General features: G+C 38.5%; 2 protein-coding genes across 4 annotated transcripts in view; one reads left to right on the top strand and one right to left on the bottom strand.

Moving 5' to 3' along the window:
- Nucleotides 1-633: 633 nt before the first annotated feature.
- The window catches only part of TBK1 (TANK binding kinase 1), a 54,061-nt gene continuing 27,458 nt past the window's right edge, over nt 634-27,236 (bottom strand). For 2 of the 3 annotated variants that reach the window (XM_023257192.2, XM_023257193.2), the window contains exons 8-21: nt 24,424-24,603; nt 22,001-22,197; nt 21,185-21,243; nt 20,238-20,329; nt 15,896-15,997; nt 15,035-15,113; nt 14,319-14,440; nt 14,143-14,219; nt 13,250-13,289; nt 12,638-12,739; nt 12,436-12,532; nt 11,452-11,558; nt 11,164-11,235; nt 3,258-3,914 (exon numbers count right to left, since the gene is read on the bottom strand). In XM_023257192.2, the coding sequence (XP_023112960.2) occupies nt 3,863-3,914; nt 11,164-11,235; nt 11,452-11,558; nt 12,436-12,532; nt 12,638-12,739; nt 13,250-13,289; nt 14,143-14,219; nt 14,319-14,440; nt 15,035-15,113; nt 15,896-15,997; nt 20,238-20,329; nt 21,185-21,243; nt 22,001-22,197; nt 24,424-24,603 (1,378 nt within the window). In that variant the 3' untranslated portion in view covers nt 3,258-3,862. Of the gene's footprint in view, nt 1,020-3,257; nt 3,915-11,163; nt 11,236-11,451; nt 11,559-12,435; nt 12,533-12,637; nt 12,740-13,249; nt 13,290-14,142; nt 14,220-14,318; nt 14,441-15,034; nt 15,114-15,895; nt 15,998-20,237; nt 20,330-21,184; nt 21,244-22,000; nt 22,198-24,423; nt 24,604-27,236 lie in introns of those variants that run through there. The other variant, XM_023257194.2, reaches the window with a different exon arrangement.
- On the top strand, nt 4,898-6,003 carry LOC101087675 (E3 ubiquitin-protein ligase RNF113A-like). The gene has a single exon (XM_003988997.4). The coding sequence runs from the start codon at nt 4,921-4,923 to the stop codon at nt 5,950-5,952; it is 1,032 nt and encodes a 343-aa protein (XP_003989046.3). The 5' UTR covers nt 4,898-4,920; the 3' UTR covers nt 5,953-6,003.

Below are 27,236 nucleotides of genomic sequence, written 5' to 3'. Positions count from 1 at the left end.
AACGGTATGTGTTTTAAACAGGGGCAGGAATTGATCCCAGGAAAAAAAGTTTGACGGATCCTTACAAGCCAAGAAATGTGTAAAAGAACAAGAATTTTTCCCGGGGTCCTATTTTAGAATTTAGCCCTTTGTTGAATCTCTCTCTAGACCTTTGCCCTTATTGCATATTAGCTCAGCAGACACCAATGTCTAGCTGTCTATCAAGCAACTGGCACTGACGTTCCCGTCATCACACCTGAAGACACCAGTCTAACCACTGGTCCTTGTGCCTTCTGTTTATGCGGAAAGAAACTTATCACAGTTTGCTTAGTCCCTAAACATCCTGATGTAACGTATAGGCTGTGTTTGTTTGTTTTTAATGTTTATTCATTTTTGAGAGGGAGAGAGGGCCAGACAGAGTGTGAGCAGGGGACGGGAAGGGAGGGAGGGGGAGACACAGAACTTGAAGCAGGCTCCCAGCTCTGCACTGTCAGCACAGAGCCCGATGCAGGGCTGAACTCCCAAACCATGAGATCATGACCTGAGCCAAAGTCAGACGCTCAACCGACTGAGCCACACCAAGGCGCCCCTGGGGTATGCTTTTTTACATCACACTACATTTCTGGTGCTGACTTATACTCTAAGTAACCCAAATGCTATTACCAACTTTTATTTCCAGGTCGGTGTCTTTGTTTTCTATCCCATTTTCAGTATTCCTTAGGAATGTGGATTTTGAGTGCTTCTCTAGGTGACAAGTGGGGAGGAAGTCCAACTAAAAACAACAGTGTAAGACTTTTGCAGGTTCTTCAGTTTTTTTGTTTTTGAAGTAATCTCTACTCCCAACATAGGGCTTGAACTCACGACCCCAAGATCAAGATTTGCACGCTCTTCCAACTGAGCCAGCCAGGCGCCCCAGCTTTAGTCTTCTTAAAAGTGGGATGTAGGGTGGTGGATCCAGCTAAAACAAGAGTTTTACAACTTCTTTATATTTTCAACACTTCTCAGTTTTAAACATTTGAGTAAATTTCCCTCAGCACCTCCTGAAAGACAAAGCATAATGCGTAATAGGCACTTCTGAGTGGAGTGAAATCAGAAATAAAAGGTTAGTCCTGATTGTGACTGTGCTTCTGAAAGGAGAACAGACTTTTTTTTTTTTTTTAACATTTATTCATTTTTGTGAGAGAGAAAGAAAGAGAAAGAGAGAGAGACAAAGTGCCAGCAGGGGAGGGGCAGAGAAAGAGGGAGATACCGAATCCAAATCTGAAGCAGGCTCCAGACTCTGAGCTGTCAGCACAGAGCCTGATAAGGGGCTCGAACTCACGAACTGTGAGATCATGATCTGAGCCCAAGTCGGACACTTAACCCACTGAGCCACCCAGGCGCCCCAGGAGAATAGGTTTTTGATATTTCAGTGGAGATTGTTTATTCCTACTGATAGTGCCTTTAATTCCGAACAACTTACTTATTTTTAGCATAGAACATGAAAGTGAACCTATTCACTCAGAAACCTCTCTCTCAAAAACAAACAAACAAAACAGGAAAACAAGAAAAATTCAAGATTATTGTAATTTCTTTCTGGTTAATTTACTGATAAATATATTTTAAAGAAGAATTTTGAGGAAAAGATCTTTTGTATCTAAGAAGAGGCACCCTGCTTGACAAAGTGTAAGAAGGTCTATAAGCCACTAATACAGTATTTGGTAGTTTCCAAAATAATTGAACCTGGAACTCCAGATGTTATGGGATTATTTTTCACATCTCTTCCCTAACCTCTAATTCCTTTTTGATTTACTCAAAAATATCTTTTTTCCCATATGCTTTACATTCACTTATTTCATTTTTATTTCTTCTGGTGTTAGAACTATAACCTGAGGCGCCTGGGTGGCTCAGTCAGTTAAACGTCTAACTCTTGATTTAGGCTCAAGTGACATGTCACGATTTGTGAGATCAAGCCCCACCTTGGGATCGGCACTAATAGCACAGAGCTGCTTGGGATTCTTTCTCTCTCCCTCTCTCTCTCTGTTCCTTCCCAGCCTTTTCTCTCTCTCTCAAAATACATAAATAAACATTAAAATAATAAAAAAAAAAGAACTATAACTTATGTGAAAAACTAAATCCACTAACTATATACCGTTTTTATATCATTAATCCCTACCGTTTGAAAATATATCCTAATATGGAAAAAAGGCTACTAGACTGGAGATGCAACTTATTAGGTTATTAGTAGGTTAGCAGAGTAGCATCACCATGTATTTATTAACTTAAAATGTTCTGAAAGAGGGTTATATTTTTGAAGGTAAAATATTAAAAAGCAAGAATGCTTGGTTTCCATGTTGCTGTAATGGGGAATAAAACCTTAACTCTTAACCAATATTAACACGGAATGGATTTGCTCTTAACAATACAGCTCCTAAAATTTCAGTCCCTCCAGCAAGAGTTTGTTTGTTGGAGACCTTTTCCAGAGGTGCTGAAAACTACATCAGCAAACGTATTAAGGAATCACATAACCTGGTGTTCAGTGATACGCAGATTTAAAAATGATACAATTAAATACACGTGTGTCAGATAGTCGGATGGAAAATTAAAATCAAGAGGGATTCAACAGATAGCCCCTCCCCCCCCGAAACTCTAAGCCTGGACAGGTGGTTGACAGAGACCATTTACCTACTCGTGCATGTACGTCTAGAATGCGTACAGATGATGCTTAAAATTCTCCAATATGATAATGCATTGCGATTTCAAATTAAGTCCTAATCCATTTTCAGTTTTCCAATGCTCATGGGAGTCAAATTTATTCAGTCTTTGGGACGTGGTATCTTTGTGATACGCAGGTTGTGTACACGCACACTTCAATCTGGTAAATCAGAAACCACAACCAAAACCACACCCTTGTTGGAGAAATAATTCCTTGCTGAACATACCCTTTAGCAAAGGACTCTGGGTAGATTTTTCAAAGAGAATGTTCTGTTTAGATTTGTATACATTTATGGGAGAACTTACACTAAACTTGGAATCAGACTTAGAAGAGAAACAAAACCGTCCATATATCCAACAGTCTGAGAATAACTTACGATCACCATCGATATTCTTTCTTTCAAAAGACACCTTTTGTTTCTCAAACTGTTGTACACAGAAAAATACAAATACTTTACATTAAAATTGAGAAATTTATTGATATTTTTCATGACGGAGTAAGCAGAATTAAATTAAACAAGAAATATACAGCTTGAAACAGTGGAAATAACCCTAAAATTTTTTATGACAGTCATACACTTATGGCCAAAATAAAATGAATAGTTTTTAATAATTAAATCACTTTAAAAATTTTGCTCAGTAATTTATCTGAAATTAAAGAGACATGAGGATAACTGGGATCTGGGCACCTTGTAAAATGAAATAATGTCACTTTATCCTTCCCCCAAAATTGTGATCCTGGTAAAACAGTGGTTTGGTTCTGCTCTTCACCCAGAGAAGCCACTTCTCCATCCTATCACTTACAAACCTGTCAACTATCAGTCTTTTCTGATTTGTAAGGATGACAATTTTGGTTCCATTTAAAAAATGTTTCCAGTAGGCAGGCGGAGAAACAACCCAGTTAGCCTTACTCCAGTATTTCAACATATTGGTCATGGCTTTCTTCTAGTGCTCACTGAGGTCAAATGTCCTCATATAATTATAAATGTTAAAAGGTAAAATTACATCTTAACAGCAGCCAAAAATTTATATATTTTCTTGTGTATTTACAATATTGTACATATTTACATGACCGCATCAAATACTGAATTGTAGAAATAAGAGACCACTTATAGAGGCACTCATTTAATGAATGTCTCAGCATTATTTTCTTGTGCAAACTAAAACTGTTCTCGAACTTCCCAGAAAGCTAAAGACAGTCAACATTGCGAAGGCCGCCATCCATGGTTAAAGAGCCAAACCTAAAACACAAAAGAAAACAGGAAATCTCAGAAGATTCATTTATTTGGCCTGCAACATTTTAAAGAATATATAGGGTACTTTTCAGATGAATAAACTGTTATTTAAGAGTTTAAGAAACGGGGGCGCCTGGGTGGCTCAGTCAGTTAAGCAGCCGACTTCGGCTCAGGTCATGATCTCACGGTCCGTGAGTTTGAGCCCCGCGTCGGGCTCTGTGCTGACAGCTCAGAGCCTGGATGGAGCCTGTTTCAGATTCTGTGTCTCCCTCTCTCTGACCCTCCCCTGTTCATGCTCTGTCTCTCCCTGTCTCAAAAATAAGTAAAACGTTAAAAAAAAAATTAAAAAAAAAAAGAAAAAGTTCAAGCAACTATGATGTCCCCAAGTTTTACTGAAACACGGTGGTATTATTATAAATATGTGAAAAAATACCAATCAGTGGCTTGGGAGACTTCTTAGGAGAAAAGGCTGAGTGATGTGATCTAGAAAGTATTAGAAACAATTGGACAACTTCCTTTTGGTAGGGTGGGATTTAGAAAAGCGAAGATAAGGAGTTGGGAGTAGGTGTGACATACTTAACGGAGAGTAAATTATGTAAAGTTAAGTAAAGCGACTTTGCTACAATGGAATGTTATTTTGGGGACTAGTGGGAAATGAAGGTGAGTGAATAGGCTGGCGAGAGGATTATATCCTGTGATTTCAAGTATGAATTTAGATTTGACCTTTTAGGTAAGAAGAGTTTAGGAATTGTTGGGCCAAAGGAGTGGCATGGCATGATTAGACCTTTGGCTGTACTAGCCCATGACAGATGGGAAAGGCCTGGGCTTAGGAAGACAGATAATAGGTTATCACCACAGCTCACATGTGAGGAGGAAAGGGGGCCTGATGAGGCTGAGAGGGGGAAAATGGAAACATTTTGAAGGAAGATCACCAAACTAACGAAAGGCAATAAAAAACAGTTAGTGTCTAAAATGACGTATGGATAGCCGTTCCGGAGCTCAGGACTCTAAAATGGCAGAGCAACTTTCGCCGGGAAAGACCACGGACCAAGTGTGCACCTTCCTCTTCAAAAAGCCCGGTGCACGAAAAGGGGCTGCAGGCCGCAGAAAGCGCCCGGTCTGCGACAAGGAGTCCGGAGACAGCAGCGGCAGCAGCGACGAAGGCAACACAGTGGTTCGCCCGGAAAAGAAGCGGGCGATCCACAACCCGATGATACAGAAGACTCGTGGCAGTGGTAAACAGAAGGAGGCTTACGGCGACTTGAGCAGCGAGGAGGAGGCGACCGAGCCCGAGAGCCTTGGTGTGGTGTACAAGTCCACCCGCTCGGCCAAGCCCGTGGGACCAGAGGATATGGGCGCGACTGCGGTCTACGAGCTAGACACAGAGAAGGAGCGTGACGCGCAAGCCATCTTTGAGCGCAGCCAGAAGATCCAGGAGGAGCTGAGGGGCAAGGAAGATGACAAGATCTATCGGGGGATCAATAATTATCAGAAACACATGAAGCCCAAGGATACGTCTATGGGCAATGCTTCCTCCGGGATGGTGAGGAAGGGCCCCATCCGAGCTCCCGAGCATCTACGCGCCACCGTGCGCTGGGATTACCAGCCCGACATTTGCAAAGACTACAAGGAGACTGGCTTTTGTGGCTTCAGAGACAGCTGCAAGTTCCTCCATGACCGTTCAGATTACAAGCATGGGTGGCAGATCGAACGTGAGCTTGATGAGGGTCGCTATGGCGTCTATGAGGATGAAAACTATGAAGTGGGAAGCGATGATGAGGAAATACCATTCAAGTGTTTCATCTGTCGCCAGACCTTCCAGAATCCAGTTGTCACCAAGTGCAGGCATTATTTCTGTGAGAGCTGTGCGCTGCAGCATTTCCGCACCACCCCTCGCTGCTATGTCTGTGACCAGCAGACCAATGGCGTCTTCAATCCAGCGAAAGAATTGATTGCTAAGTTGGAGAAGCACCGAGCTGCGGAAGTGGGTGGTGCTTCCGATTTCCCAGAAGACCCCGATGAGAGTCCAAACCCCATCACTTAGTTTTCCTATTATTCTCATACCTCAAAATAAATACTTTTGTTGTTTTGGAAAGCGTAAAAAAAAAAAAAATAAAATAAAATAAAATGACGTATGTTCACAGAAGCAGAAGGAAAGGTGGTTCCTTTGAATAGAATGAGGAAATAGGAGGGGAAACTGAGCTGGGAAGGGTGATATTATGTGATTTTTAGATATGAAAGAAATAAAGTGATAATGAGATACCCATGTATGTGGAGACAGTGCTCAAGACCTGGATTCCATTATTAGTTCTGGCACTAATCCGTACATAGTCCTTTAACATTTAAGTTACGATTACACCATGTCATATCAACCATATTGTTACATAAACTTGCAAGTAAAACGGGAAAGTGACTTATGGGACTTGCTTTGGGCAGTGGGGATTCTATGTCGTACGACATAAGAAAGTGAGTATAAAAGCTTGTTAAAAGCATTACTTAATAGTCTCTTCTCCTTGCTGATATTTAGCTAAGGTTGTAAAGAAACTAAATTGGGCACTAAAAAAAAAAAATTACTATGAAATTGCTATAAATTAATACAAAAAAGATTTTAAAACCAACAGGCAATTCACACACACATATAAATTTGAATAAACAGGGGCGCCTGGGTGGCTCAGTTGGTTAAGCGTCCAACTCTTGGTTTGGGCTCAGGTCATGATCTCACAGTTCATGAGTTTGAGCCCTGAGTCAGGCTCAGTGCTGCTGGCGTGGAGCCTGCTTGGGATTCTATCTGCCCCTACCCCACATGCTCTCTCTCTCAAATATATAACCTTAAAAAAAAAAAAGAAAAAAAATTGGGGTGCCTGGGTGGCTCGGTTGGTTGAACGTCCAACTCTTGATTTCGGTTCAAGTCATGATCTGTTTCCTGAGTTCGAGCCCCATGTCAGGCTCAGTGCTGACAGTGCGGAGCATGCCTGGGTTCCTCTCTCTCCCTCTCTCCCACATGCATTCTATCTCTCTCAAAATAATAAAAAAATAAAGAAAAAAGAAAAAATTAATACTTATAAAAATTTAAATGTGATGCCCTCTGACCCAGCAATTCCACATCTAGAAACATCTAGAAATTGATCCCTCAAATATTCTTTTTTTTTTTTACTTAAAACTAAAACTAAAAATTTTTTAATGTTTTTATTTATTTGAGAGAGAGACAGGCAGAGTGCAAGCTGGAGAGGGGCAGAGAGAGAGGGAGACACAGAATCTGAAGCAGGCTCCAGGCTCTGAGCTGTCAGCACAGAGCCCGATGTGGGGCTCAAACTCGTGAACTGCGAGATCATGGCCTGAGCCGAAGTCTGATGCTCAACTGACTGAGCCGCCTAGGCACCCCTATTTAAACAATTTTTATTTATTTATTTTTTAAACTTTATTTATTTATTTTGGGAGAGACAGAGAGAGTGTGAATGGGGAAGGGGCAGAGAGAGAGACAGACAGACAAAGAATCCCAAGCAGGTTCCGCACCATCAGTACAGAACCCACGAACCGTGAGATCGTGATCTGAACTGAAACCAAGAGTTGGATACTTCATTAACTGGGCCACCCAGGTACCCAAACAATTTTTTTAATATTTGTTTTTGAGAGAGAGAATGTGAGCAGGGGAGAGGCAGAGAGAGAGGGAGACAGCTGTGAAGCAGGCTCCACACTGTCAGCACAGAGCCCGAGGAGGGGCTTGAATCCACAAACTGCGAGATCATGAGTTGAGCCAACGTCAGACGCTCAACCGACTGAGCCACCCAGGTGCCCCTAAACAATTTTTTTTACCAAAATTTATCTATTTTGAGAGAGTGACCAAGCAGGGGAGGGTCAGAGAGAGGGAGAAAGAGAATCCCAAGCAGGCTCCTCACCGTCAGCACAGAGTCTGATGTGGGGCTTGAACCCACAAACTGCAAGATCATGACCCAAGCCAAAACCAAGAGTCAGATGTTCAAGTGACTGAGGCACTCCAATCTCTCAAATATTCTTACACAAGTACATGAAGGTATACATACAAATAAGTTCACTGAAGCATGGTTTATAATTGTGAAAAATTAACACAACTTAAATGCCCAACAAATAGGACAGCCAAATAGATACGGCAGAGCCATACACTAGTCTATTAGGCAGCTGCTGAAAATGAGAAAAAAGAAGCGCCTGACTAGCTCAGAGCATGCAACTCTTGATCTTGGGGTTTTGAGTTTGAGCCCTACATTGGGTGTAGAGATTACTTAAAAATAAAATCTTTATTTTTATTTAAAAAAAAAATTTCTTTTAACGTTTATTTTTGAGACAGAGAGAGACAGAGCATGAACGGGGGAGGGTCAGAGAGAGGGAGACACAGAATCCAAAACAGGCTCCAGGCTCTGAGCTGTCAGCACGGAGCCTGATGCGGGGCTCGAACTCACGGACTGCGAGATCGTGACCCGAGCCGAAGTCGGCCGCTCAACCAACTGAGCCACCCAGGCGCCCCCAAAATAAAATCTTTAAATGGGGTGCCTGAGTGGCTCAGTTGGTTAAGCATCTGACTCTTGATTTTGGCTCAGGTCATGATCTCAGGGTCGTGGGACTGAGCCCCACATCAGGCCCTGTGCTGAGCATGGAGCCCACTTAAGATTCTCTCTCCCTCTCCCTCTGTCCCCCCTCTGCTTGCTCTCCCTCGCTCTCTAAAAAAGAAAGAAAGAAAGAAAGAAAGAAAGAAAGAAAGAAAGAAAGAAAGAAAGAAAGAAAGAAAGAAAGAAAGAAAGAAAATGAGAAAAAATAGAGCTATATATATGGATATGAAAAAGTACCGGTGATATAGTCTTAGATGAAAAAAGACTAAACCAGTATGAACAGAATGATCCCATTCACATAAAATGTACATGCACAACAAACTGTTAATAGTAATTACTTCTGCGGGGGTGGAAGGGGATCATGAGAAAAGGCAGATAGAGCCTTTCATTTCCAAATTTTTACAATCATATATTGTAGGAAATCTTTATAGAATGTATTCTAAAAACTAATTCATTGAGAAAAAATTGATAGGTAAGTAAAATTAGTCAGAGAAAGACAAAAATCATATGACTTCACTCATATGAGGACTTTAAGAGACAAAACAGATGAACATAAGGGAAGGGAAACAAAAATAATATAATAAAACGGAGGGGGACAAAATGAAGAGACTCATAAATATGGAGAACAAACTGAGGGCTGCTGGAAGGGTTGTGGGAGGGAGGATGGGCTAAATGGGTAAGGGGCATTAAGAAATTTACTCCTGAAATCACTGCTTCACTATATACTAATTTGGATGTATATTAAAAAAAATAAAAAATAAAGTTAAATTATTAAAAATAAAATAAATATATATATGTATAAAAAAAAAAAAGAAAAAATTGATAATACTACAGAAGTGAATAGGTCACCTGGCTGGCTCAGTGGGTAGAGCGTGCAACCTGACCCCAGGGTTTTGGGTTTAAACCTCACATAGGGTGTAGAGATTACTCAAAAAAAAAAAAAAAAAAAAAAAAAAAAAAAAAAACTTAAAAAAAACAAGTGTCAGGGCATTTGGGTGGCTCAGTCAAAGTTGAGCGTCCAGATCCTGATTTCGGCTCAGGCTGTGATCCCAGGGTCATGGGATCAAGCCCTGCATTGGGCTCTGGGCTGAGTGTGGAGCTGCTTAAGATTTTCTCTCTCTTTCTCTCTCTTCTCTCCCCCTACTTGCGCTCTAAAATAAAAAATTAAAAAAAAAAAGAAAAGAAATGTCAAATAACTTTCTGCACATAGCTAAAAAATCATGTGACTTTCTGACAATCTTTCCAAACTACAGGAAACTTTCTTTGGTCCTTTTATTTGCGAGAATAGTTCCAGGGGGGATAAGACCGTATGAGGAAATAGGAGGCTAGATTCCAGCTCCAGCTCACCTCTTAGGGTGTGAACTTCAGTACCTGTGAAACATGGATAGAGACTGTCTGCTCAGCTACTGTACGAGGCTGGAATGCATGCTGAGCAAGCTTACACAGTGTGAAAGTGCCCTGCAAGCATATAAAACGTCACACAAGTGTGAAGTACTTTTATTAGTATGCTGGGAATTAGAGAACATATCGATAAGCACGTAAGGGCTTCAAAGAGAAGGGTTCTTACTAGAAAGCCAAATATTCCTTAACTTCCCTGAGGAACTGGGACGGGGAAATAGCATTCAAAAGTGGGTTTACTGGCTCTGGGTGTTTTCCAACTCTCTTTCTCCCTGATCTATGAGGATTTTTTTTTTTTTTTAAGTTTTATTTAAGTAATCTCTACACCCAATGTGGGACTCAAACTCACAACCCCAAGATCCAGAGTCACATGCTCTTCTGCCTGAGCCAGCCAGGTGCCCCTCCCTGATCTATGAGGATATGTAGGAAAGCTGATACCCAGCTCTCAAGGAACTGCATTTACAGAGGGCGCTCACCCGCACAGAGGTTTGCAGAGGGCTTGTAAGTTACAGAGCACCAGAGCACCAGCATCTTATGAGCCACTCTTTGTTCCTTTTGAAAGATGTTGTTTTTAAGTAATCTCTTCACCCGGTGTCAGGCTCAAACTTACAACCCTGAGATCAAGAGTCACATGCTCTAAGCCAGCCAGGCAGGTGCCTCTTATAAGCCATTCTGATTCCAAAATTTAAACTTATGATTCTAATGAGAAAATGTATGAAAAATAACGTGCAAAAGATTTTCATTTTCACAAACTGACTCAAATAAGCAAATAATTCTATTAACCAGTGCTTCTATAAAATGGAATCAATCACAGTTCACTTGTCTTTATCCAACCAACCTCAAGCACATTACAGGGCACCACGGAAATCGCAAAACATAAGGGTTCTTGACTTGATATCTATCCTTTTCCCACTACTTAACCTACTACTACAGACAGACAGGTACAAGTTTAGATCTATATGTGCTCTAGTGCACAGAAAACCACAGGGCAGAGGAGCACCTGGGTGGCTCAGGCGGTTGAGTGTCCGACTTCGGCTCAGGTCATAAACTTACGGTTTATGAGTTCGAGCCCTGCGCCTGGCTGTGTGCTGACAGCTAGGAGCCTGGAGCCTGCTTCTGATTCTGTGTTCCCTCTCTCTCTCTGCCCCTCCCCTGCTCATGTTCTTTCTCTCTCTCTCTCTCTCTCTCTCTCTCTCTCTCTCTCAAAAATAAACAAACATAAAAACATTTAAAAAAAAAAAAGAGAAAAAGAGCAGAATGGCATTTCCATTACTCACCTTTCTAAAATATGATTATTTTCAGCAAGTTCTTTAACCACTCCTTCCATCTCTTCCTTTAATTTCTTCATACTATACAAACAAAATAAGAATGTCTCTGCTCAAAAAAGTATGCAAATGTTTTAGAATTACACCATGTTTTAGTTCTCTTGACTGAAGTAAGCCATTAAATACATTAGCAAGTATAGTCACCACAAACACCAAAAATTTCAAAATAAAAGAGCAAGATCACAAAGTGAAATAAAAATGAACAGAAACATAATAGTTACCAAATAATAAATTTCTTACCCAAGAGTCATTTCCACTAATGTATTAGAACATGGATAAATTGGGGTCATGGTATGTTTGATTCCACTGGAGGCTGCAAACATTTTTTGAGGCAAAGTTTCTTGTAACTAAAACATCGAAAAAAATTCACATCAATCACCGAACGAAGTACAAACTACAGATCTTACATCAAATGTTCCAGGTTTATTAAGCCCTTTATAGCTTTTAAATTTTAATTTCAAAACCATGAATGATACAGTACTTAAATGAATACTCTAAGAAAATCTTCTCTTTTCTTTTGAAAAAAAATTTAATGTTTTATTTATTTTGGAGAGAGAGGGAGACAGAGTGCAAGTGGGGGAGGGGCAGAGAGAGAGGGAGACACAGAATCCGAAGCAGGCTCCAGGCTGTGAGCTGTCAGCACAGAGCCAGATGTGGGGCTCGAACTCACCAACTGTGAGACCATGACCTGAGCCCAAGTCTGATACTTAACCGGCTGAGCCACCCAGGAGCCCCTAAAGAAAACTTTTCTTATAGATAAAAGAATGTTCTAACGTATGCTTTAAAATTTTTTTAAAAATATTTTATCATATGCTTTTAGGGGTGCCTGGGTGGCTCAGTCAGTTAAGTGTCTGACTTCGGCTCAGGTCATGATCTCACGGTTTGTGCGTTCGAGCCCCACGTCGGGCTCTGTGCTGACAGCTTCGGATTCTGTATCTCCCTCTCTCTCTATCCCTCCCCAACTAGTGCTCTGTCTCTCTCTGTCTCTCAAAAATAAATAAATGTAAAAAAAAAATTTTTAAATATTTTATCATATGCTTTTAATCGTAAGACATCTAAGTTCTGAAAACTTGGCTCAAACACATATTAAAAATGGGTAAACAGAACTGAATATAAGGCAATTTATGTCCTATTTCTCCCTTTTCAATCATTTCAAACTGAGAAGAAATACATTTTTTTCCTAGTAGGAAAAAGATGTTTTCTAGATACTTTTCATAGTCATACCTCATTTGTATAATCTTGATACTTCGACACTTCTTCTTCAATATCAAAACACTGATTAGTTAGTGATAATAACTGTTTCCTAAGATGAAGCATCTTTCTGAAAACCAAAAAGAATCAATAAGCAGTCTAATATCAATGTTACTTAAAAAATACAACATTCACTGAATTGTACATTGTGCAGTCAACCACAAAGCTTACTTACCTCATCCATTCTTCTGACTTATCCAAAAATGCCTCATATTTTTTAACACATTCGTCTGTAAAATGGGTCATAGCTTTTGTTGCATGGTAATACAGTTTTTGCCTATAATTTAGAAATAATCGTAGGTTTAAACCAATGTCACGATTTCTGCTTCAAATATTAAAAACTTTTCAAACATATAAAACTTATGTTTCTTAATAATGACTGTTATGGCTTTAGAATATTTATAGTAGAAAGCCAAAGGTTTCTAAAATCGACATTAAAGCAGCAGGAAGCAAAAGAGAAGGTTCATAAAGGAGAATGGTCACAAATACTTATTCAATGAAGTCAAGGTAAGAAAGTGGTTAAGCCTGGCCTTGTCTATGTTCTTCCTTATTTGTCCTTCTGCAATCAGAGCATGTGAGGCAGAAGACCACCTCCTTATTCTCCCTTCTCTTCAACCTCTCAATCAGGGACCAGACACATGGACCTCAAATATGTACATACACAGTAACAATTCTGTAAAGCTAAGATGAAAATGTATTTTTCATTGTAATTAATTTCAATTTTAAGAGGAATTATATTAATAACATAACCCTGAAAACAACTGTTAAACATAATATGGACACTTACTTATCAAATTTGTGGATCTGTTCTTCATTATAAGCTAGTCCTACAAATAAGAAATATTGCTTCTGTAAATGTAGAATCACAGAGTCATGCAAAAGTTTTTATCTTTTGAAATTATGACTTCAAAAAGGGCAAGAGGGTTTTCTTTTTAAGATTTTATCTTTAAGAAATCTCTACACCCAATGTGGGACTCACAACTGCAAGATCAAGAGTTGTATATTCCACTGACTAAGCCAGCCAGGCACCCCAAAAAGGCAGAGTTTAGAGCAGATGTCACAAACTCATGACTCATGGCTTAGATATGTAGCCCAATGCTTTCATTTGATCTATACAGTGTCAACATCAAAAAAAAGAAAAAAAAATGAACTGCCAACATTTAAAATCAGGACATTTTTTTCCTTTAAAAAAAAAAAAGATTTATTTATTTATGTGATCTCTATACCTGACGTGGGGCTTAAACCCATGACCCCAAGATTGAGAGTCACACACTCCACCAACTGAGCCAGCCAGGTGTCCCCAGGGTTTTTAATAAAAATCTGTACTTCCAGCTTCCCTTGAGAACAGGAAGATTGGGCAATGAATCTGGTGAATCTGAGTAGTGGCTCTCCTCTTTAGACGGGGTACTTCCTCTCCTGTCCTCCTGTCTCCAGTGGCCAATCATTTTCTTTTCTATGACTGGCCTCTAGAGATTTTGGAGTTCAGGACCCCTGATTTAAAATTTTCAAAAGATTGTTTTAGGAATAATTTTTAGTATATTCAACCTCTTTCCCAACAGAATCAAGTCTCTGAAATAAATAACTTAAGGAACCACCCTCAGAAATATACCAAATGAATTCAACTGAATTACAACTAGTAGAATTGATTCATTAGATTAACAAATGGCAAATTTTACTCACTACGTTCTGCTTTGTCTTTTTTGAACTGATAGTAAATCTCTGTGATGCAATTTAGCAGGACTTGTAGTTTTTCTACACTATATAAGAAAAAAAATCCAAGTAAATTATATAAGTTAATGTGAAAAAGGACATTTAAGAATAAGAGCAGAAACTACCAATAAAGTTATATAACCTACTGTCTATCTTTTGGATGAGTGCCTTCTTGATGGGCCCACATGTCTGCCAACAATCCACCTGGAGATAATCTGCTTTCGATATCCTGAAGACTGGTTTCTATCGTTCCCTGAGAACTGGAAAGCTAAATAAAACCAGTGGGTTCAGATGCAGATCAGCAAAATACAGAAACAATAATCAGAATGCCATGAGATCATGACCCGAGCCAAGGCAGGCTGCTCAACTGACGGAGCCACCCAGGTGCCCTGCCCCCCCTTTTTAAGAATAATGTTTATTTATTTGAGACAGAGAGAGCAAGCGATCAAGTGAGCTGGGGAAGGGAAGAGAGAGAGAGAGGGAGAGAGAATCCCAAGCAGGCTCCACACTGTCAGGGTGAACTCATGAACAAGATCATGAGCTGAGCTGAAATCAAGAGCTAGACGCTTAATGACTTAAGCCACCCAGGCGCCCTGAGCATTATGGATTTTAAAGGGAGACTTGAGAGAGACTTTAGAGAGAAAAGGACTTAAAGCAAAGCAGGCACTTGGAAACATCATGAAGAACTTCATGTCAGTAAGGGAATTTAAATATTGTAAATAGTTCCTAAAGATGGGAAAAGGCTACCCCTTCTCTGGAAGTCCTTTAGGTATATCATCTTTCTAGGAAAGCTGAGATCTAATCTGACTAGCAAAGGAATAGGTTATGAGCCAATGACTGTCATAATTGTGTAAATACTCACTCTCAACAATTTGGTGTGTATGTCTGAAATTTCACCTAACTCTGCTGCTTCTAGGTTGATCTTCATCAACTTTTCGTATCTGTATGAAAACAAGCATGGAAAAATTCAATGAGCATAATGAATATACAGATTTTTGAATATAAAGATTTTAAAAGATGTTTTATAAATTATACCTGAGTTTTTATTATCGTAACTATTTAAGAATAAAATATTGAATGCAAAGCCTATAAGCAACAGATTCCAAGAAAACTTGATGTCTCTGTAAAGAAGGAATTTTATATACTCCTACTTATAAATTTTTATACAAAATATAAAAGACAACTTAATTTCCAACAGTCTTACGCCATGATAATGGTCAAACTACTAGATTACAGATTGGAGGTCATACTGAATTCAATTATTGTATTTCTTCTGCAGTACAAATAATACAGCCTAGAAAGACAGAAGTCTAAAATATTGTTTCAAAACAGTCTCAGGGATAAGATTAATAAGTAAGAGTAAACTAAAAGTAATCCCCAAATTCTACAACTACTAAAATACAGTTCTAGAATACCTCTTCCCGCTTCCTTTGTTGACTCTAGGTTCTATATTTTCCTATTCAGAGTGTCTGCTTTGCAAAATTAAAAACTGAGACGTTTCTGTCAGATTACCTCTTCCTTTGTAAGGGGAAGGAGAAATGCTGCCAAATGTTCACTTTGTACTGAGACAACTAAATAATTTTGGCTTTGTGAGGAAGTAACTCAATCGAAAGTGGTGTCTCGACTCAAACACCTGCACAGCATGTTCTACTACGCCGAGGATAACGACATAAGTGGATGTTTAACATTTTCACCACTATTAGGAAGGAAGTAATCTACTTACACTTTCACAGTTTTTTCAATGTTTCTGATGCAGAAATCCAGTGTGATCACAACTTCTGTCTTTTTGTGAACAGTTTCATTATAATCATCTTTAACTAATTCTCTAAAAAATAATAATACCCTCATTAGTTTACCTAAGGAATGATTTGTTTCCTCTTGTCCATCACTAATTACACTGCTGTTACTACTCTTCAGACAAGTTTATTAACAGTCTTATATTATGAAAGCCAATTCATTTTTGTCCCCCTTGGCCTGAGTCTCGCCAATTCACTTTTTATTACTGAAAGCATCTCTGTGACCCTTATACATATCTAGGGCACGGGCCATTAGTTACTACTTATTGGATTAACAGTTTAGAAATCTAAGGCATTAAAATTATATTAAACAGTGTAAACTAAACTACAATCATACAAATAAGCCATATGTGTTATGCTTTATACCACCAGAATTAATTTTTATTGCTCATAAATTATGATCTCTGAAGGAGGAGGATGACATAATTAATAATAAAACTGGAGGGCTTTTGGTCTACATTAAGGGTCAACAAACTAAGGCCTGATGTTTGCTTTTGCTAAGAATGATACTTATATTTTTAAAGGCTGTAAAAAATAAATAAATAAATAAATAAGAGACCTTATATGGCCCACAAAGTCTAAAATATTTACTAACTGGCAATCCCTATCAAAATATCACCAAGCATTCTTCACAGACCTGGAACAAACAATCCTAAAATTTGCATGGAACCAGAAAAGACCCCGTATAGCCAAAGCAATCCTGAAAAAGGAAATCAAAGCTGGAGGCATCACAATTCTGGACTTCAAGCTGTAATCATCAAGACAGTATGGTACTGGCACAAAAGCAGACACATAGATCAATGCAACAGAATAGAGAACCCAGAAATAGACCCACAAACGTATGGCCAGCTAATCTTTGACAAAGCAGGAAAGAATATCCAGTGGAAAAAAGTCTCTTCAACAAACGGTGCTGGGAAAACTGGGCAGCGACATGCAGAAGAATGAACCTGGATCACTTTCTTACACCATACACAAAAATAAACTCAAAATGTATGAAAGACCTCAATGTAAGGCAGGAAACCATCAAAATCCTAGAGGACAAAACAGGCAACAACCTCTTTGACCTCAACCACAGCAACTTCTTACTTGACATGTCACCCAGAGGCAAGGGAAACAAAAGTGAAAATGAACTATTGGGACTTCATCAAGATAAGACGCTTCTGCACAGAGAAACAATCAGCAAAACTAAAAGGCAACTGACGGAATGGGAGAAGATATTTGCAAATGACCTATCAGATAGAGGGTTAGTATCCAAAATCTATAAAGAACTCATCAAACTCAACACCCAAAAAACAAATAATCCAGTGAAGAAATGGGCCAAAGACACGAATAGACACTTTTCCAAAGAAGACATCCAGATGGCCAACCGACACATGAAAAAATGCTCAACATCACTCATCATCAGGGAAATACAAATCAAAACCACAATGAGATACCACCTCACGCCTGTCAGAATGGCTAAAATTAACGACTCAGGCAACACGAATATTGGTGAGGATGCATAGAAAGATGATCTCTTTTGCATTGTTGGTGGGAACACAAACTGGTGCAGCCACTCTGGAAAACAGTATGGAGGTTCCTCAAATAATTAAAAGTAGAACTACCCTCTTACCCAGCAATTGCACTACAGTACAGAAAGAGCCCAAATGTCCATCAATAGATGAATGGATAAAAGAGATATGGTGTGTGTACATATATATATATATATATATATATATATATATATATATATATATATATGTACACACAACGGAGTACTACTCGGCAATCAAAAGAATGAAATCTTGTCATTTGCAACAATGTGGATGGAACTAGAGTGTATTATGCTAAGCAAAATAAGTCAGAGAAAGATAAGTATCTTATGATTTCACTCATATGAGGACTTTAAGATACAAAACAGATGAACATAAGGGAAGGGAAGCAAAAATAACGTAAAAACAGACAGGAAGATAAACCATAAGAGACTCCTAAATACAGAGCACAAGTTGAAGGTTGGTGGTGGGGTGTTGGGTGGAAGAAGTGCTGAGGGGGAACTGGGCATTAAGGAGGACTCTGGGATGAGCACTAGGTGTTATTAAATGATTAATCACTAAATTCTATTCCTAAAAAAATATTTTTTGATTAAAAAAATTAACAACAAAGGAGTATGAGAGACAGGAGCTCAAGTTCATAGACCATCAGAGGCTTTCTTGGGTCACTCTCTGTCTCTTTGGATCCTTTTAATTTTGGTTAATTAGCAGGGCAAATATCCCCCATAGTTAGCGGCAGAGAGCTGTATTTCTAATACAAAACTGTCGTGTTTGAAACATGGAATAGATACAGATTTCAAATAAAGTCCTTTATTGGTGAAAAAAAAAAAAGGAAAAAAAAATTACTAACTGAAAAAGCTTGCCAGCAGTGGTCTTACATTAAAAACCATTTTCGGGGTGCCTGGGTGGCTCAGTCGGTTAAGCATCTGGCTTTGGCTCAGGTCATGCATGATCTCACAGCTTGTGGGTTTGAGCCCCACATCGGGCTCTGTGCTGACAGTTCAGAGCCTGGAACCTGCTTCGGAGTCTGTGCCTCCCTCTCTCTCTCTGCCCCGCCCCTGCTCACACTCACTCACTCTCTCTCTCTCTCAAAAAATAAATAAACATTAAAAAAAATTTTTTTAATAAAAAAATTAAAAAACAAAACAAAACCCATTTTCAAAAAAAACCCCAAACCAAAAACCAAAGCAAAACAAAAAACTATTTTCTCATGACTTATTAAACTAAAAGTTAATAGGTAAAAGGAATAAAAGCTTCACGGAGCAGTGACTGTGGTACATAACAAGAACAAGAGAACATGAGAGCTGTTAGTTACAATACCACAAAAGTAAATGGAGTCAACACTCAGATTTTTCCAGAAATTTAGTAAAAACAAAAAGCCTTCTTAATGGAAAGAGAAAAGCATAGGCTTATAAGCTGGATATGTGAACACCTAAAAAAAAAAAACCCATAAACTTATGAGTTTAACAAAAAAAGTGTCATTCTTTTTTCTTCTTAAAGCACCAGCAGGATGAGAATGATGACATGCTTTCGTAAGAAGGGAAGGATAGGCGTGAGGGAGGTACATATAAACTGTCACAAGCACTAGGCCAAAGGGCATTATGATCCCAGGGAACACGAGGCCATTGCTGTGTGTGTATAAAATTCAAAAGCCTTAAATGATGGTGTACAGAAACTAGAGGCATGATGTTCAAGAGAGACCATTTATTCTCCATTTCTATCAGATGGAAAGAACATCTACAAATCATGAAAAGTAAAAAAAAAAGGGGGGGGGCAAATCATCTTCATCCACAAAATATTTCTTAGGGTCACTTTCAGGAAAGATAATACTTAATTAATCAATATTCTGAGCCAGAGTAACTATATTAACATGATTTACTTAAAAAAAAAAAAAAAAAACAACAGCTCTTATTGCTTGTCAAGGTGAGTTTGTACTCCATTGTATAATTTCATTTATATGAAGTGTCTCAAATAGGCAAATCTATATAGACAGAAAGCATATGAGAGGTTGCCTGGGGCTAGAATTCTAGAACAAGTCCAGACTATCTTGGATTACAACAATGCCAAAGGCCACCCACCAAGAGAGTGAAATGACAGCTGAGTCAAGTCCTTGGAAAAAGAATTCATTTACCATCACCTGTATGTACAGTGTGGCATAAGTTTTAAAATTCAGATACTATTTGTCCTATGTATCTCACAAGCTGCTGCAGGAATCAAATAAAAAAATAGTTGCTAAATGTTTTGTACACCAAATGTGAAACAAATGTATTATAATATTACAGAAGGGGTGCCTGGCTGGCTCAGTAGGTGGAGCATGTGACTTTGGATCTTGCGGTAGTGAGTTCGAGCCCTACACTGGGTGTAGAGATGACTTAAAAATAAAATCTTTAGGAATGAGCCTGGGTGGCTCAGTCAGTTGAGCATGTGACTCTTGACTGCACCTCAGGTCATGGTCTGACAGTTTGTGGGATCGAGCCCTGTGCTGGGCTCTGCACAGAGCATGGAGCCAGGTTGGGATTCTCTCTCTCCCTTTCTCTCTCTCCCTCTGCCCCCTCTCCTGCTCCCATTCTGTCTCTCTCTTTCTCTCAAAAAAATAAAATTAAAAAAGGAAAGATAAAATCCTTAAAAACCAAACCAAACAATAAAAAACCCCAAGCACTTGATGCTTCTTAGTCTGAAGAGGTAAAGTATCAACGATGGAGCAGTTACCACTCATTTTCAATTTCAGTCTATTACTTACATCAACCATCGTATCCCCTTTCGCATTAATTCCTGATAAAGCAGCAAGGTATTGGCAATTTTACAAGCATAACATACAACTCCTGTTATTGCCTAATGAAGAAACACAAATGTCAGTATTTGGTGCAAATTGTGGTACAGGATAAGAAAAACTTTTACATAAAAATTTTCAAGCTTATATATTTTTATCAGGTTAATTTAAAAACACAAACTACCAATTTCTAAAAGCTAAGGACAGATACAATAAATATTTCAGCCTTAACATGATAATGTTAAACGTTCTGTCTCAATAGAGAAAATTTTCTGAGGAATTTAACAAAAGATATAAGGAAGAAAGAGGGGTACCCAGGTGGCTCAGTCAGTTAAGCGTCTGACTTCGGCTTGGGACATGGTCTCTCATGGTCTGTGGGCTTGAGCCCTGCATTGAGCTCTGTGCTAACAGCTCAGAGCCTGGAGCCTGCTTTGGATTCTGGGTCCCCGCCTCTCTCTCTTTGCTCCTCCCCCACTCGTGCTCTGTCTCACTCTGTCTCTCAAAATTAAATAAATGTTAAAAAAAAAATTAACAAAAAAGAACAAAATAATCTGCATTGGGTAACAATTTTTTTTTTGAACATTATATTTTTGAGAGACAGACAGGGATAGAGCATGAGCCAGGGAGGAGCAGAGAGAATGGGAAACACAGAATCCGAAGCAGGCTCCAGGCTCTGAGCTGTCAGCACAGAGCCCGACGCAGGGCTCAAACTCACAAACTACGAGATCATGACCTGAGCCTAAGTCGGACATTTAACCGACTGAGCCACCCAGGTGCCCCTGCAATGGATAACAACTTAAATGAATAAGTTCTTAAATCATATAGGCGTATGTAAAGATAACACATTTTATTGCTTCCATTGTTGATAAGATAATTTTAATTCAGATGTTTACATAGTAACTTAATTAAACACTAACCTTAGCCATGCTAGCATCCCCATCTAAATCGTAACGTGGATGTACTTTAGGAAGGGAAACTGAAATATGAAGTAAAAAAATTAAAATCAGAAATAAAGTATTTTGAATAAATTACTATAGCTTTTATACAGCAATCTCTAAATTAAACATTAACATCTACATTACCCCCAAATTAAACATTAGTAACAAAACTCTTTTATGTTCTTTTCCTGGTTAAAAAAAAAAATCACTTGAAGCAAAAATGCTCATTCTTTAACAACTAAGAAATTACCAGAAATATTTCTAAGGAGTTTAGTTCTTTTCTTAGATATATTCCAATACAACACAAGCTCAATGCTTCTCTTTAAATCTAAATCAAATCCCAAAGATCCAAACAGAAAAGTAAATATCTGGGTAATTTTTTTTTTCACCAGTACAATTAATAATTTAAGATTCCAAAATGTAGATCTGATTTTTCATAGATTCCAAAGCCTGACAAAGTGTCCTATTCACAGTGGACACAATAAATATTGGCTCAAACTTGTGATACAAAAGGTTATTTTGAATGTTAGTAAAATACTAAAAGCAGAGAGCTACAGTAAAGCATACATGACAAACTACCATTTTATGACACAAAATATTTAAGGTCAAATTATGTTCCTACAAGGCTTTTCAATTTTATTACTAGTCTCATTCAACTTATTTATAAAATTTTTAAGTTTATGAAAATTCTACATTACTGTCCTCATCAATCAACTTTATGAAGATGCCAATCATTTTTACAGGTCATTTTTTTTTTTAATGGCTATGAAGAACACTAGAAAAATTCCAACTTACTTTTCTCATATATTAATCCTATGGTACTCAGAGGTTCCCGACTCACTACAAAGATGGGATTTTCCTCAGTAGTTTTAGGAAAATGCTGTGCCAGTCTTCCAGGTTCTATAACTAAACGTCGTCCTTCATATATAAGTTCTTGATTTGAAGAAATAATTTTGGTTTGTTTATATACCAGTTCATGAAATACAGTAGCACTGTGTGAGAAAAATGCAAAGGGACAACATTACTGGGATGGAGTAAGAAATAAATCGGGGGGGGGGGGGTAGGGAGGTACAACATTTCTTTCTAAGAGATACTTCAGATCACGGCAGGTCTATAGAAACACTGTTTTGTTGATGTGGATACTATAATGTCTATTAAACTGAAAATTGCACAGACCTGTCTATGCAGTAATCCATTCTAGAATACTTTTATGTCTGAACACCTATACTGAATATGTATAAGATACAGGATTCTTCATGTTGAAGAATGGGGAGCCAACATAACACAGCACTTTAGAGCAAGGACTCTGGATCAGACTACGTGGGTTCAAATTCCAGTTATACTGACTTGCGGAAAATACCTTAAGTTACTTAACACCTCTATGCTGTTTCCTCATCTATAAAACACAAGCGATAATACCCACCTCACAGAGCTGTTGTGAGGATTAAATGACAAAGAACTCACAGTGGTATCTGTGACGTGACTATAAATATTTGTTGAATGAATTAATATAACCAGGTATTTTCAAAATGATGTTTTAGGGGAAAAAGTAGATTCTCCCTAAACAGATCTATGCAATCAAAGAGACATTTCAGTGGAAAGGCTGTGATCTGGCTCAGGCTTGGGTGGGCTTTTTAATGTTCACATATGTTCTTAAAATGAAATAGTTGCCAACACCTAACTCTGACACAGATTTATTCACGCTATTACATAACAAAATAAAGATGAATAATACACATTTAATCTAATTTTATATTAATATTATTTTATTCATTATATTGTATTCTTTTATGTTTATATTAACAGTATATTATACATATTACATATTAGTACCTAAAATATTACTTTAATTAATTTTATTCCTGAATACATTAATTGCCAGTAAAGGTTTTATAAGATATCAGAACTGCTATTTGACTCTTGTCAAAACAGACATTAAGGCACATAGAATGGGTGTAATGTTTTTTCCCCTTCATTTTATTTTTATTTTATTTTTTTCAGTACAAAAGGTGTTTTTATTATAGCACAGGGACAGGACCTGAGGGCAGAAAGAGCTGCCCCCTTCATTTTAATTTTTTTTTTTAACGTTTATTTATTTTTGAGACAGAGAGAGGCAGAGCATGAACAGGGGAGGGGCAGAGAGAGAGGGAGACACAGAATCTGAAACAGGCTCCAGGCTCCGAGCTGTCAGCACAGAGCCCGACGCGGGGCTCGAACTCACGGACCATGAGATCGTGACCTGAGCCGAAGTGGGACGCTTAACCGACCGAGCCACCCAGGCGCCCCATGCCCTCTTCATTTTAAAAAACATTTGAGGTTACTGTAGACTGACATGCAGTTGTAAGAAATAATACACAGTGATACCATATACCCTTCACCCAGTGTCCCCCAATGGTAACATCCTGCATATATTATTATACTATATGAATAGTATATGTATCCTATCCAGGATATGGATACTGATATAATCCACCTATGATATTCAGATTTCCTTAGCTTTACATGTAAGTGTGAGTGTATTTAGTTAAATGTAGTTCTATCACATAGGTAGATTTTTTTTATAATATAGGTACAATGTGTTTTTGTTTAGGTAAAACAAATGATTACTTCTCCAGCACCTAATAAGGGGTTTATGCCACATATGCAAATAATAATTACACTAGCTATATTTAAGACTTACGCTTTAACGTTTTTTAAATGATAGGATACTACTCGTAAATTTTTTTCTTTTTTCTTTTTTTTTTTTTTTTGTAAGTCGGCTCTATGCCCAACATGGGGCTTGAACTCAGGGTCGCATGGTCTACTGACTCAGCCAGGTGACCCGGACCATAATACTCTCAATAAAACCCAGCCCATTTATGGATTTGTGGATGTTATTTGTGGTTATGTGATTATGTAAGAGAGAAGGCATAGAAACAAAAATAGTCTTGTAAAAGTTGCAGTTTAAGAACAAGCTAATTTACCTGTATATTTTATAAAAGTAGAAAATTGATCTTTTTACTCCAAAAATAAGCAAAAAAAGAGTTTAGTAAACACTCAAACATAATTTCCCATCCAAGTACTAACCAGGCTCAAACATAATTTCCTAAGTGAGAAGTGGGTAGGTACTTTTAGAGAAGCTGAGACATCTTTTCCTTTTCCTCTTCTAATTTAGGAAGATAATTACAAAACAAAACAAAACATTATGATACAGGATGAAAATATAAAGAGGTACTTACGTATTGTAGCTATGAATATAAATCTTATGGGCTGTCATTTGTTGCAGTGAAAAAACATGAATTATCATCCGATGAAGTATATCACTAGTTTCTGCAAAAAACTGGTCAAAACCCCAACACTTTTCCTGATCTGCCTCAAGGATGTTTGCAAGAACAGGGGTAAGTAGAACTTGAAGACCCCTAAAATAGTATTGAAAAAGTTACTTGAAGACTGAATGTTACATTCTGTCCAGATACAAAATCATAATATTTACCAACAAATCAAAGGAATTGCTATTACTTAATTTAAGATTTAAAAAAATCTGCCAACTTTTCAGAATGTCAGGTAACCTTGGTTTAAAATTACTTGTCAATGCATCAGGAGTTATGGTATTTTTTAAAAAGTTTGTTTGTTTGTTTAGAGAGAGAGAGAGAGAGAGAGAGAGAGAGAGAGAGAGAGAAATATATTCCAAGCAGGCTCTGTGCCACCAGCACAGAGCCTGATGTGGGGCTCAAATTCATGAACTGAGATCATAACCGGAGCCTAAACCAAGAGTCTGACGTTTAACCAACTGAGCCACCCAGGTGCCCCTGGGGTTATGGTATTTTTATGTTAACTTATCTTTTATTGATTATTCTCTTTGATTCATCCCTTCCCAAGTTTTCTCATTTTTCCAAACACAATCTATATATGTATATATACATGGCTATCCAGGTGAGATCAGTTGATTAGAACCAGGCAGTTATGAGGATAAGATAATGGTTTAATTTCAGGGTTTTTAATGTCCTTTTTTTTTTAAAGTTTATTTATTTTTGAGAGAGAGTGTGTGTGAGAGTGAGGGAGGGGCAGAGAGAGAGAGAGAGAGAGAGAGAGAGAGAGAGAGAGAAAATCCCAAGCAGGCTCTATGCTAACAGCACAGAGCCTGATGTGAGGCTCCAACTCCCGAACCATGCAATCATGACCTAAGCTGAAATCAAGAGTCAGATGCTTAACTGACTGAGCCATCCAGGGCCCCCCCCCCCACCTTTTTTAAAAAAAGTTTATTTATTTATTTTGGGAGAAAGAGAGAGAGAATGGGGAGGAGCAGAGAGAGAGGGGAGGGGAGAGAGAATCTTAAGCAAGCTCTGTGCTCTGTGCATTTAGCAGGGCTTGAATGCAACAAACCGTGAGCATGACCTGAGCCAAAATCAAGAGTTAGATGCTTACCTGACTGAGCCACCTAGGCGCCCCAGGTCAGGCATCCCTTTAATGTCTATTTGTCCATCTACTTATCTAATCAATCTATCAATCTATTTATTTATTTATTTATTTTTGAGAGAAAGTGCACGGCCTGAGCTGGGAAGGGGCAGAGGGAGAAGGGGACAGAGGATCCAAAGCGGGAACTGTTTCCACAGCAGAGAGCCTGATGTGAGGCTCAAACTCAAGAACTACGAAATTCAGACACTTAACTAACTGAGCCACCCAGGCACCTCTAATGTCCTTTTAATATGCCTCTCCAATATATAATTTTTTTAAGTTTACTTATTTTTGAGAGACAGAGACAAAGAGAGCAAGCAGGGGCGGGGGGGGGGGGGCACACAGAGAAACAAAGAGAAAATCCCAAGCAAGCTCCTTGCTGTTAGTGCAGAGCCCGATTTGGGGCTCGATTTCCGAAACCATGGGATCACGACCTGAACCAAAATCAAGAATTGGAAGCTTAACCAACTGAGCCACCCAGGGTGTCCCTCAAATATATAATTTTTAATGCTGAATTTATATGCCTTTTGTAGTATACTGCTATTTTTTTTGAAGTATACTTCTTCAGTAAGTAAAATTAATGTAATCATCTGACAATCAACTAGTGCCAATTCAACTAGAGATAATCTTTGACTAGTAGGCTTAGGTTTTTTTTTTTTAAGGTTTTAAGAATGTTTTTATTTATTTTTGAGACAGAGAGAGACACAGCAGAGCAGGGGAGGGGCAGAGAGAGAGGGAAACACAGAATCTGAAGCAGGCTCCAGGCTCTGAGCTGTCAGCACAGAGCCCGACGCGGGGCTTGAACTCACATACTGTGAGATCATGACCTGAGCTGAAGTCAGATGCTTAACCAACTGAGCCTCGCAGGCGCCCCTTGTAGGCTTAGATTAAAAAAAAAAAAAAAAAAAAGAAAGAAAAAAAAAAGGAAGGACCTTTTTTCTTTCTCATGCTTTCAATGAATTACACAATATATGCCAATAGACTCTCAATCACGGATAATTTCAAATAGTTTTAAAAATATATTCTTGGGGCACCTGGGTGGCTCAGTCGGTTAAACATCCAACTTCAGCTCAGGTCATGATCTCATGGTTCATGGGTTCAAGCCCCGCATAGGGCTCTGCGCTGACAGCCTGGAGCCTGCTTCAGATTCTGCCTCCCTTTCTCTCTCAGCCTCTCCCCTACTTATGCTCTCTCTCTCTCAAAAATAAAAAATAAACATTAAAAAAAAAGTAAAAAAAAAATACATTCTTGACTATATAGCAGACACTGGAAAAAATCTTTGTTAAGAGTTTTTAAAGTAGGTAGTGGAGATCTTATTTTTTTTTTTTTATTTTGGACAGAGAGAAAGAGAATGCACATACAAGTGGGAGAAGGGGGCAGATGGCAGGGAGAGGAGTGGAGGGAGAGAGAATCTTAAGCAGGCTTCATGTTCAGCATGGAGACTAACACACATGGCCTAGAGCCATGACCTGAGCTGAAATCAAGAGTCAAATGTTCAACCGACTGAGTTGCTCAGGTGCCCTAGTAGTGGATATTTTAAGTTTTGACTAACAGGTATCTATTCTCCCTCCTTTTGTAAGAGAATCCATACCTCTCC

The sequence above is a fragment of the Felis catus genome, chromosome B4 (assembly GCF_018350175.1).
Source record: "Felis catus isolate Fca126 chromosome B4, F.catus_Fca126_mat1.0, whole genome shotgun sequence".
NCBI classification, from domain to species: domain Eukaryota; kingdom Metazoa; phylum Chordata; class Mammalia; order Carnivora; family Felidae; genus Felis; species Felis catus.
This window is presented reverse-complemented; position numbering and strand designations above follow the sequence as displayed.